This window comes from Mobula birostris, chromosome 15, assembly GCF_030028105.1.
Source record: "Mobula birostris isolate sMobBir1 chromosome 15, sMobBir1.hap1, whole genome shotgun sequence".
NCBI lineage: Eukaryota > Metazoa > Chordata > Chondrichthyes > Myliobatiformes > Myliobatidae > Mobula > Mobula birostris.
Window position 1 is genome coordinate 57,344,715 of NC_092384.1, and position 12,399 is coordinate 57,357,113.

The 12,399-nt window shown below is 38.4% G+C and overlaps 1 protein-coding gene across 1 annotated transcript in view; it reads left to right on the forward strand.

Annotated features, from left to right (window-relative positions):
- The window catches only part of plcg2 (phospholipase C, gamma 2), a 216,569-nt gene that overhangs the window by 164,258 nt on the left and 39,912 nt on the right, over nt 1-12,399 (forward strand). Inside the window, exons 8-13 of the mRNA XM_072279854.1 lie at nt 1,163-1,235; nt 2,013-2,114; nt 7,536-7,654; nt 8,467-8,552; nt 9,097-9,217; nt 10,970-11,138. Coding sequence (XP_072135955.1) covers nt 1,163-1,235; nt 2,013-2,114; nt 7,536-7,654; nt 8,467-8,552; nt 9,097-9,217; nt 10,970-11,138 — 670 coding nt within the window. The remainder of the gene's footprint in view (nt 1-1,162; nt 1,236-2,012; nt 2,115-7,535; nt 7,655-8,466; nt 8,553-9,096; nt 9,218-10,969; nt 11,139-12,399) is intronic.

Genomic DNA, 12,399 nt, shown 5'->3' on the forward strand with positions numbered 1-12,399 from the left:
AACAGTGCATGACAGGGAATGAGGAAAGGTGCAGCTGACTCATATCATTTCCTCACGGCCCGGTAGCACATGCTTTGTGGCCCGCTACCGGTCCGCGGCCCGGTGGTTGGGAACCGCTGTTCTGGGAGACATCATGGACCTCCTGCTGTGTCGTAAGTTCATTTGAGAGTATGAGATCATAGCGTCTTTAAACCACTAGTATAGACCTTAGAAGTGTTTAATCTGAGTTAAATAATCAATGCAAATTACAAAATTACAAACCCACTATCCTATCTGGTATTGAATTAAAGTTTTTGTCATATCTGCTTGATGAGGGCAATTCCAACTTTCAATGAACCTAAGTTTCACAGCATTCCTCCATTTCATCCATCACTGAGCTGCTCAATTTTATCTCCCTGTGTTTAGAGATTTTAAATTTTTGGTTGCTTCTTATTACTTAAGAACATTTTCATTTTCATTTGAGAAGTCAACCTTGTAGCTTAGTCTCCTGGTTCAGGACATGCTCGAAGAAACAGAGAGCCCACAACCAATCATTGACACCTTTCTACCCTTATCTCTCAGAATTTCACTGGTGTCTCCAGCTGCTCTTTTTTCTGCTACCAATCATTAAAGTTATCTACTTTTTATCTTGACACCTTCAAGAAAGTGTCCTGCAATTAATTACATTAAGCCTTTTACATCTCAAGGCACCACAAACCACCTTGCAGCCACTTAAGTGCTTTTGATGCACAGTTCTTCTTAATTTGTAGGGAATATTGTGACCAGTGTGCGTACAAGATTGAAAAATGTTTAGTGCTATATGTGATCTGTTAGCAACATCAAATGTTCATCAGGACACCAGGGAGATTTAGTCTACTGTTGTCTGAATAGAGTTCAGGGTTTCATATAGTCACTTGAGAGATCAGATGGTTTCTCAATTCGATATTTCATTCAGATGGTGCTGCCTCTGGCGGTGTGGCATTGCAGCATCAGGCTGAAACTTATGTGTACATCCCTGGGAGGGGTGTTATGTCCCAATAATGAAAGTGTACAATCCCCAGGTAACAAAATTCACAAAATAATGTTGGGATCTGCTGAAATTTAGCATTGTACCCATCACATATCTCAAATACTTTTAATCAGCTTGGGGTGTCTGACTTCTAACTTTGCTTTCTATCTGCAGAAGAACAGATAAACTCAATGCTTCAGTTTTGTACCTTCATGACTTCCAACGCTTCCTGCTCCATGAACAGAAGGTAATAAGAGAATAATCTCTTTTGGCAAGAATCCTAAGAAAGGATCAAACTTGCCTTGAAAAAAAATTGGGTCTAACTTAAAGTTATGAACAAGTTGTAAATTAGGTTAATATATTCAAGGTCAAGCACTCATTAGAATATTAACAATTGTCAATACAGTAAAGTCAACAGGTAAATCTACTAGTGGTACAATGATTTCGGTCTGCCTCCAAAGTACTTACACTAAGGTTCAGGTGACCCAAGATGAACATTTGACATGAACCCTGAGCTACTGTGAAATTTGTGGTCCTAAAGAAGCAAAAGCCTTAGCTCAGTATCTAGTCATATAGACTAGACCCCATCCTACCCATGGTGTCATTCCTGTGCACCAATAGATGGACTGCTGAGTGACCTTATGAGCAGCTCTTCAAGATACTATTGGTGGCTACTCCTTAAACAAAGAGGAGGATTTGTTTGATCCAAAGATATTTTTGTAGAGCTGTGTGAAATATTCCAGGATCAAACTCAAGAAACGTGAGGGCATGGAACTAGCTATTACACCTCCATGCTTAACCCATTGGTGATCAATAAGACTGGATGCGTTGACCTCAAAGCTGATATCCTTCAAGTGAGTTTTCATTCTATGAATGTGTAAGCTTGACACTTGTGTCTTGCTCCCTAAGCAACTGAAGATTTACAAAGATGAAGTTTAATGCTGAGTTTGGAAAACCCTGTTTTCATGTAACAATAAACACCTATTAGGACTTAAATCTCATGTACATCTTTTCCATTATACAGGAATCATGGGCCAGTGATGTTAATAAAGTTCGAGAGCTGATGACTAGATGTATTTATGACACTTACAGAGAAACAAACGAGCCCTTCTTCTACGTAAATGAGGTATATAACATTTTACAGTAGTTTTCTAGATTTAAGTATATGTGATTAACAACCCCAATTCATTTACACAAGTCAACCTGCTCATTTTAATCACATTCTGTCTGCTGAACATGAAGTTAATGTCCTCCTTACTTAACTGCATTACCTTATGATCTTTGAAAAATGGCTTGTACTATCCATAAAGTTCCTTCCAACAGATCTAGTAACAGCACACAGCTTTCACTCTGCTATTCCTTTCTGACCATTGACACCCATTAAACGCTCCAACCAATCCCACACCTAAAAACTGCCGGTTGCATTTGGTCAAGGGAGTTCTTGCTGAGGGACAATGACGTTAGCAGAAAGTTACCAATTCCGCCTATTGCATACAGCATAATACTCAACAAGTCAAGCAGCTTCTGTGAAGAGGGAAGCAGCATTAACATTCCACAAAGCTGCCTCACTTACTGAGTTTTTCCAGTGTCTTCTATTTTATTTCAGATTTGTAGCACTTTATTTTGATACTGACAATTATTTGCTCCGGATATGCCGAATTTAAAACTATCTTGCATTCCCTCTGTGCCCTCTGTGCCCCAGGATGCTCTAAGCATTGTACAGCCAATCAACTTCCTCCCTGATCATGATCTGGTCCTGATGTAGGGTTTCCATCCAAAAGATCAACAATTCCTTTCTTCCCACAGATGCCGCTCGGCCCAATGAATTCCTCCAGCAGATTGTTTGTAACTACCTCCAAAGTATACCAGCATTGTAATGAATGAAGTATGTAGAAACTGGCTGGGTTTTTTCCTTCTGCATTCACCAACCCATGGTTTTCTCCTTTCAACTGTTAAGGATGGTGAAAGATTTTTTTTATCTGTTTATTTGCACTTCCTTTGAACATTGATTGTCAGTCTTTGTAGCTTTTCATTGATTCTATTGTATTTCTTTGTTCTACTGTGAATGCTTCAAAGAAAACAAATCTCAGGGTAAGTAATATGTGGTGACATATACATACTTGAATAATAAATTTATTTTGAACATCGAATGTTTGAACTTTGGAAAGTGGTATGTGAACTGCACCTTTTGTAGGACCAATATAACTTATTTCAAATGTCACCTTCAGCAGTGATCCTTTATCAATAATCTACAATATTTACCTAACTGTGTGTCAGCTCGGAAACCAATCAAAGTGCATACAGTTCCTGTAAACCGGTGTCACATCGCTGTTGGAATCTTACCACAGGCCATTTCAGTTTTGGCGGCATTTTCCACTTTAGAGTGGGTTTAGCAGTGGGGAGTATCAACATAAAGAAGTTTCAGCTCTTGCAAAGTTCGAGTGAAGGGCATTTGCAGCATTTAATGAGTTTCAATGGTAGTAGGGTATTTGCATCCTGGACGATTGTGTCCCAGTCATTAGCATCCCTGGACATTTGCGTCCCACTATATGTAACTATAGTGGGACACAAATACCCTAGCAACAAACCCGGTGTTATATATGCTAAGCCTCTTATCTCAGCTCAAAAAGCAACTGTCTAATCAATTAGGGTAATTGTAGGCAAATGAGGGGTGCCTCGTTTGCAACTGAGCTACTTATAAACAAACCCCCACATTTCCTATTACAATTTGGCTTTAAATTTATTTTTTTTCAGAAACTAAGCTATGTCTCAGTTCTTGAAAGCAAGCAAAGGTGGAAACATACTTGTTGATGACGGAAATTATATCTATCACTATGATAAGAAAAATGCTGTGGGCACGAAAACTTACGGGAGATGTGTGCTACGATCTTGCAAAGCAAGAGTTCATACCGAGTGCGATGTAATAACAAAATGAATTAATGAACATAACCATTGTTCTTCTGCTGCTGCAATTAGAGCAAAAGAATCAGTTTTAGCGTTGAAAGAAACTGCGATATCCTCACAAGAACCAACAGGACATCTCATTGGAACAACTTTGTCAAAACATGATGAAATTTCAATGGCAGAAATGCCCTCTGTCTCTGCAATGGGGAGAAATGTTCGTCGTTAGAGACAGAAGGCACAAAATGCGCCTTCTATACCAAACCAAAGATGTAATTATGAAATACCAGAAGAATGTTGTATTCTCCCCACTGGACAAAGGTTTCTTGCAATTGATACTGACATAAATGATGAAAATAGAATGCTCATCTTTGCTTCTGAAGAGGGTTTGGATGACTTGACACGATTTCAGAATTGGGCAGCAGATGGCACTTTCAAAATTTGCCCACAAATCTATTATCAATTGTACTGCATCCATGTCCAAGATGGTATATTCAATATTTCCTGTGTTTTTGATTTTCTACTCAATAAGAGTAAAGAAATATATGACCGCCTATTCACTCTTTTGTTGCAGACTCGCCCTCAACTTAATCCCAAATTAGTGCTGACTGATTTTGAACTAGGAGCAAGAAAGAGTATTGCAGAAACATGTCCTAATGCAACAATAAGCTCATGTATTTTCCATTTGTCAAAATCCATCTTAAGAGAATATGCAACCTCGGTTTAGGACAATGATATAACGAAGATCAAGAATTCAATTTAAAAATTAGATGTTTCTCTGCATTAGCTTTCCTTCTGGTAAATGATGTGGTAGCAGGCTTTTTGGATCTGAGTGAAAATCACGACTTGCCTCCTGAATTCATCACATACTTTGAAATTACATACATTGGCCAAGCAGGAAGTAGAAGTGGGCACAGGATTGCAGCAACCTTTTCCATTGCATCTTGGAATGTTCATGATCGAACAATGAACGACTTGCCGAGATCTAACAATCGTTTAGAGGAGTGGCATAATGCTATCCAAAATTCAATTACTTGTCAACACCCCTCTGTTTGGAAATTAATTGATGTGTTGAAGAAAGAGGAAGCTATGGCCACAAAGAAGAAAACTGACTACTAAAGAGGGATTATTGTCCAACCAAGAAATAAGAATATCAGTAAGCGCCTTCAATCTTTAATTGCACGTTACAATCCTGAGGAAAAATTAGGTTTCTTTCAAGGGGTTGCCCACAACATGCGTACTTTTTAAGTCTGGACTTATAAATTAAATTTTTTAATCAATAAAATGCATGCTACAATCCCTTTTTTAATTAATAAAACTGTTTTTGATTAAAAAAATACATGAATATGTAAAATTATTTCTTTTTATGAAATATACATATATTGGGACACAAATCTAATATGAGATATACATATGTTGGGACACAAATGTCTGGGATGCAAAAAAACAGAGGCAAATGTCCAGGGACACCAATGACTGGGACTACATTTGACCGGGACACAGTTGTCCAGGACGCAATTGTCCTGTCACCAGTTTCAACCTGTGGGATGTTTCAGTACAAGTGTGGTAAGCAGGAAGGTTTTTTATCATTTTTATTTCCATAATCAACAACATATTTGGTCTGTCAGAAAATACCTTATCGTAATCCAAATCAAAGCACATCTTTTTATACATTGGAAGGCAAGTATTGTCAGGAAATTTATGTTTAAGTCACCAGACAGATTCTAACAGAAGGTGGGCTGATTAGGAATTGACCAAGCCAGTATCAAATTCTCGTTCCAAGGAGAAGTCCACGAACCCATGAATACTGCTTTACTATTTTGCTCTTTTTTGCACTATTTATTTTTCTAGATATTTCTTCTTGTCACTTACAGTATATTTTGTATTGCATGTATTGCTGCTGCAAAACAACAAAATCTCACAACAAAATGTCAGTGATAATGAACCTGATTCTGATTCTGAACTAGTAAGTTAGATTTATTCTTCTGACATTTGCTGTTTTGGTACTTTGTTATGTGTTCGCAGAAATGTAAGTGCTTCAACTCCCATGGAATCTCTTTATTTCATTTTTAGAATAGCTGGTGAAGTGTAGGATGCAGGTCATGTTAAAAAGTTACGGGGGAGGGAGGTATCAGTTGATGCAGAAATTGCCCAAGATGTATTCACAATTTCCTTGCATTATACTTGCTGATCTTGCTGTGCCCAGCAGGGGGAGACACAGGGCAGCAAAAGAAGGATAATCAAAGTGAACAACACAAAAACCTCTAGATTTTCAGCATCTGTAGAATCTCCTGCGCTTAATCAAAGTGAAGCTGTGGACCAGGAACTGAGCAGGTCAATTCCTCAGATGGGAACTGTGCAGTGTTACAGCAGAGAGTGCAATTAAGCCAATGAAAGGAAAACAAACTCAAAATCCTATGGGCATAAGATTCAAGATTCAAAAAACTTTTATTGTCATTCTAACCGTACATCAGCTCTGCAGGGCGGAATGAGACAGCGTTTCCCAGGAGCAGTGCAATCATAACATAACAAACTCAACACTAAATAATAAACATAACAATAAATAGTAAAACACAACAGCCATATGTCAGTTAAAATCAAATTATAAGTGTCCAGTGCAAGTTAAAAGTGTCCAAAGCAGAGTCAGGCTATTAAATTAAAATAATTATTGCAATTTAAAATTCTGTGTTCAAAGTCCAAAGCAATTTTATTGTCGAATTACATATATGTCACTATTTACTTGCTGGCAATTCATTTTCTTGAAAGCATTCATGGTAGAACAAAGAAATGTAAAAGAATCAATGAAAAACTACACACGAACAGACTGACAAGCAACCAGTGTGCAAAAGAAGACAAACGCTGCAAATACAAAGCAAAAGAATAAAGTGTGTGTGCTGGGGGAGGGGGAATATATAAATAATTAAATGAAGAGAACATGAGTTGTAGAGTCCTTGAAAGTAAGGGCATAGGCTGTGGATCAGTTCAGTGTTGAGGTGAGTTAACAGCCTGATTGTTGAAGGGTAAGAACAGTTCCTGAACCTGGTGATGTGGGACCTGAAGCTCCTGTAGCTCCTTCCCGATGGCAGCATAGCCTGGATGGTGAGGGATGCTGCTTATTTTGTGGCAGTGCTTCTTATGGATGTGCTCAATTGTGGGAAGGGCATTGCCTGAGATGAGCAGGGCTGTGTCCACCATTTTTGTTTAAGGCTTTTCCATTCATAAGCATTGGTGTTTCCATACCAGGCTATGATGCAGCCCATCAGGACACTCTCCACCGCACACTGTGTTTTTATTGTAAACGTTACATGTAAATATACCGGAAGAATATAATTCCTGTATCAGTACTGTTCGTCCAAATTTCTACAGACTTATGAGAGAAACAAAAAAATATGATCATAGCAAATTCTCCGTGTCTCTTTGAACCAACAATCACATTGAACCATTTGTCAGGAAACAACTCCTTCGTATCTTTTCAGGGGAATCTCAAGAATTTCCCAGTATTTAAAAAAAATGTTTAGTTATTGAACACTAACAATTAAAACCTATAATGAATTGGTTGGCTATAAATCAGTGGAATGTTTCATCAATTCATATTTATTCTCAACAGAAATTACATTTCCATAATGTCTGTTCTATGCATTTGCAGTTTCTGTCATATCTATTTTCAAAAGAAAATACCATCTGGGACACCAAGTATGATTCCATCTGCATCCAGGATATGAATAACCCATTGTCACATTACTGGATCTCATCTTCACATAACACGTAAGAAGTTTATTCTTGTCCATTTTAGAAGGATTTGTATGTAAGAGAGCAACCAATATTTTGTTTTTGTTAAGGGGACGTTGCACCTCTCAATAAAAGGTGATCAGTTCCTGCTACCCGAAATCATGAATGGGTTTGCTGATTCATCACTATAGTCTTTGACCTCATGGTCCAGAGGTTGACCTAATGTTCAAACAAGATTGAGGGTCTTGGATAAAATAAGGTGCACAGAGCCCTGGACAATGCTTTCCTGCCAACTTTACTTAGGTCATCGCATTTATGTTTCTGGTGTTATGTTGATTCTAAAAATTTCTGAATCTTAATTCCAGAATTAGATTGAATTAACATTATGAACATAAAAGTTATGGCTCTGGTCACCAATCCTACCAATGGAAGACCAATTAAATATTTGATATTTTTTCAATATTTCACACATCAATCACATGACTCCTGCTTAGGTTTTCAAAATTTCCCTCTGGGAATATCACTTTTTCACAACTTATGACAATATTCATAGTAAAATTTAAAACTCAACATGAATTCCAGCTACGAACTAGAAAAGCTATTCGAGGCATCTGTCAGGTAGAAAACATAACTTTGAGTTACAAGTGGCATAGTACCAGCGCCAGGGTATTTGCTCCTCAAATGTGCATCCCCTGTATCCCTGCTCAAGCTGTATAAAATTCCATTTGATTATTTAAAATAATTGCCTGTCTTTCTAGTAAATAGAGCAATATTGATAAATATTTAAATTTTTATTAGTATAATTTAATTGTTTTTACTAAACTCATATTTTGCCACTTCTTTCATAGGTACCTTACAGGAGATCAGCTTCGTAGTGATTCATCTACCGAGGCATATGCTAGATGCTTGCGGATGGGATGTCGCTGTATTGAATGTAAGACAATATATGGAATATATATGCTCTAAGTTCCTCATCTAGGTCTATAGTATCTTAAATTCTTGACCGCTTCTATACTTAGCTCCAGATTAGAACTAAATTGAAAGGCCCTGATAGAGTGGACTTGGAAAAGATATTTCCATTGGTGGACGAGTTGAGAACCAGAGAGCACAGCCACAGAACAGAAGGGCGATCCTTCAGAACAGAGATGAGGAAGGACGTCTTTAGCCGGGGAGCCATGAATCCGTGAAATTAATTGCCACAGGCAGCTGTGGCGGCCAAGTCATTGGGTATGCTTAAGGCGGAGGTTGATAGGTTCTTGATTGGTAAGGGTGTCAGAGGTTATGGGAAAAGGCAGGAGACCAGGATTGTGAGCGAAAATAAATCTGGAGTAGACTTGTTGGGTCAAGTAGCCTAATTCTGCTGCTATGTCTTATGATGGTATGGTCATAATACCCCGTTCTTTGTAACATTTGAAAACTTTGTGTTCTTTTTTTCCCCCCCATAATACTCATAATGCCTTTTACTCCTAATGTTTTAGTGGATTGTTGGGATGGGCCAGACGGCAAACCCATTATTTATCACGGCTGGACACTTACTTCCAAAATCAAGTTCGACGATGTTGTAGATGCCATCAAAAGTCATGCCTTTGTTTCGTCAGAGTAAGTTTGAACTACCTTATTATGCTTAGTGCTCATTATTGTCACTGCTAGCCAGAGCTATCATTGCACCCGGTACTATCTCCATTCATTAATCTATAAACTCTGGATAACAGGACAGTTCCTGGTGTTGAAATTTTGAAATATGAAATGTTAATTGCTTGCTTTATCTTTCATATTTGCAGCTGCAGACTGGGTTTCGGTGTATACCCAGCACTAGTCCTTATCTGTTTCTGATTTCTATTATTTATAATTTTGCGCGTATTCAGTGTGTTTCGCACTGAGAATGCTAGCTGGAAACCTGAACTGTTTCTATATTGTCCCAGGGAGCAGTTGAACTCTGGAACATGAGCTTTGTATTCAGAAAGTTGCCTTTAGAAAATGGTTCACACTGGCAGCTCGGTACTTGTTACCTGTATTAGTTGTCCTGTGATGACTCCAAGTACTCCACTGAAGTAGCAGGGTGTCGGAATCAGGTCCAGACACGTAACCATTGACTTGGAGGTAAGGTTAGTACGAATAGGTAGGAAGAGAGTATAAGGGTAGATCGCTTAATCCTTTGAGTCTGCTTGGGCCTGAGGAAGGACTGTAATGTCAAGTCCATTCTATTTACATAAAATTATGCAAGGTTGTTTTGCCCCATATCCAGCATATTTTGCATAGCTTTAAATATATTTTTTGAAAATTTTTCTTTAAAAAAGCTATTTTGATTGTTGTTTTCATGAGTTTGCTTACCTTTTAATAAATTCAGTTGCCTACAAATGCTCCCTGGTTAGTAAGATTAAAAGTGCTGTTTGATCACATCTAATGCAACATAATGAAGCACAGAGGTTGCAAATAGATTTGAGTGATAACCAACTGAGGATGAATTCTGGCGTAACCTTTATGCTCATTAACGTGGCAGTTCAGTCGCAGGTAATGGATTCATTTCTGTAGGAGTCATCCAACAGCACATTCACAGCGCAACAGCAAGGTATGGGATGAAATTCTCTTTAGCTCTAGTACAGCATTGCCTTCAATTCTGTCTGAATGGCATTGTCAGTTGCCGCCTACCCCCCCAACTCTTTACAAATGCACTGAGACTACTCAGGCACGTCCCTCATAAGACCTGTGGACATCGGGGACTTTCTTCTGATGTGAAGATGCCTAGCTGACTGAACCACCCTGTAGGGGTCATGTATCTACTTGCTGTCTGTCTGTATTGTACTTTGTGCCGTGTGTTTATTATGGGTAATCTGTCAGGTGGGTTGGCGCATGGTAAAGGTAAAAGAGTTTAGTTACATATTCTCGCTTTGTTTTAGTTGGTTAGTTTAGTTGTTAGAGGCAGCCGGGGAATTATATGTACTTGTTGACTGCTTATTTACTACCTTTGCTTAATTTTGCTAATTTGAACGTTAATTATTCTTAATTCGCTAACTTTGTTTCATTGTTTGTTTAATGCTATAAGGTCATTCATTATTGTTAGTTTTTTAATAAAGGATCGAATATGCTTTTTTAAACTCGGAATTCAGTTGTTCTGGAAGTGCGTCGTACAGTGTTAACTCCCATATACAGTGCGGTTTGGTTTATTTTCAAGTAACCGCTACACACCTATTTCCTACTTAGATGTTCTTACAGTTTTTTCTGGAACAGATTTTATTGACTATTGAGCATCTGTTACTATAACTATAGTTGTCCGATTTCACACATCATTCAGTCAGAACGTATAGCCAGCGCACTGGAATGCTGTACTAACACTGTTATTGGGTTCCTCAGGTATCCAGTCATCCTTTCGATCGAAGAGCACTGCGCAATTGAGCAGCAGCGACACATGGCCACTAAGTTCAAGGACACCTTCGGGTCTATGCTTATAACCAAACCCATTGAAGCAAACGCAGAGCAGTTACCGTCACCCGCCCAACTTACGAACAAAATTATCATCAAGGTGAGGCTGTCATAATGTGTTTGCTGTTTCTAAAATACTCAAATTTATGCATTAAAAGCACTGTTAAATAGAGTTTAGAAGAATATTTTCACAAAAAGTTGTTCACAAATTTAGAACTGAATATAGAACATAGAACAGTGCAGCACAATACTGCCACTTTGGCCCATAATGTTATGCAGACCTTTTAACCTACTCTGAAATCAACCCTTCGCTCCTACATAACCCTCCATTTTTCTATCACCCATGCGCTCAGCTAAGAATTTCTTAAATGCCCCTAATGTATTTGCCTTTGGCATTACCTGGATGTTCCATGCACCCTCTGACATTCTCCCTGTTCAATCACCTTAAATTTATGCCCTCTAATTTATTAGCTATTTCCACCCTGGGGGGAAAAAAGTCTCTGGCTATCTATTCGATCTGTGCCTCATCATCTTGTACACCTGTGCAAGTTACCTCTCATCCTTATTTGGTCCAAAGAGAAAAGCCCTAGCTCACTCAATCTATCCCCAAAAGACATGCCCTTTAGTTCAGGCAGCACCCAGCTAAGTCTCTTCTGCATCCTTTCTAAAGCTTTCACATCCTTCCGATAATGAGGTGTTCAGAACTGAATGCAATATTCCGCATGTGATCTAACCAAAGTTTTATAGAGCTGCAACATTATTTCACAGCTCTTGAACTCAATCTCCTGACTAATCAAAGCCAATACAACATTTGCTTTCTTATCAACCCTGTCTGTGGCAACCATGGGGGATCAATAGATGGGGACCCCCAAGATCCCATTGCTCCTCCGTACTGTCAAGAATCCTGCCATTAACCCTGTATTCCACCTTCAAATTCAACCTCCAACTTTTCTTTTTAAATATATCATGTTGTATCTCCTTCTGAAATTCATTCCAGTGAGGACAATGGAAAGGTTTCTCAGAACAAAATATAAAGCATATAACATGCCCATTTCCATCAGACAGAGATGAATCTCAAAGGCAAATTTGAGAAATTCTTCACCCCACATGTCAATTAAGGGTGTGTCAGTCATCATGTAAGAGGGAATAAGATGAATATTTGAAATGTTTTCTTTTCGGAAAAAGCAAGAAATTGAGATTGAGATAATTGTTCAGTTGGGCCTGGTATGTGAGCTGACTGCAGCCTGGAAGCGCCCATAAAATCCTAATGCTTTTTAAGTTTTACATCACACTTTTTAATACATATTTGACTGCTCTGAATCAAAATCCCACTTGACTTCTGACAATTTTATTGAATGTTT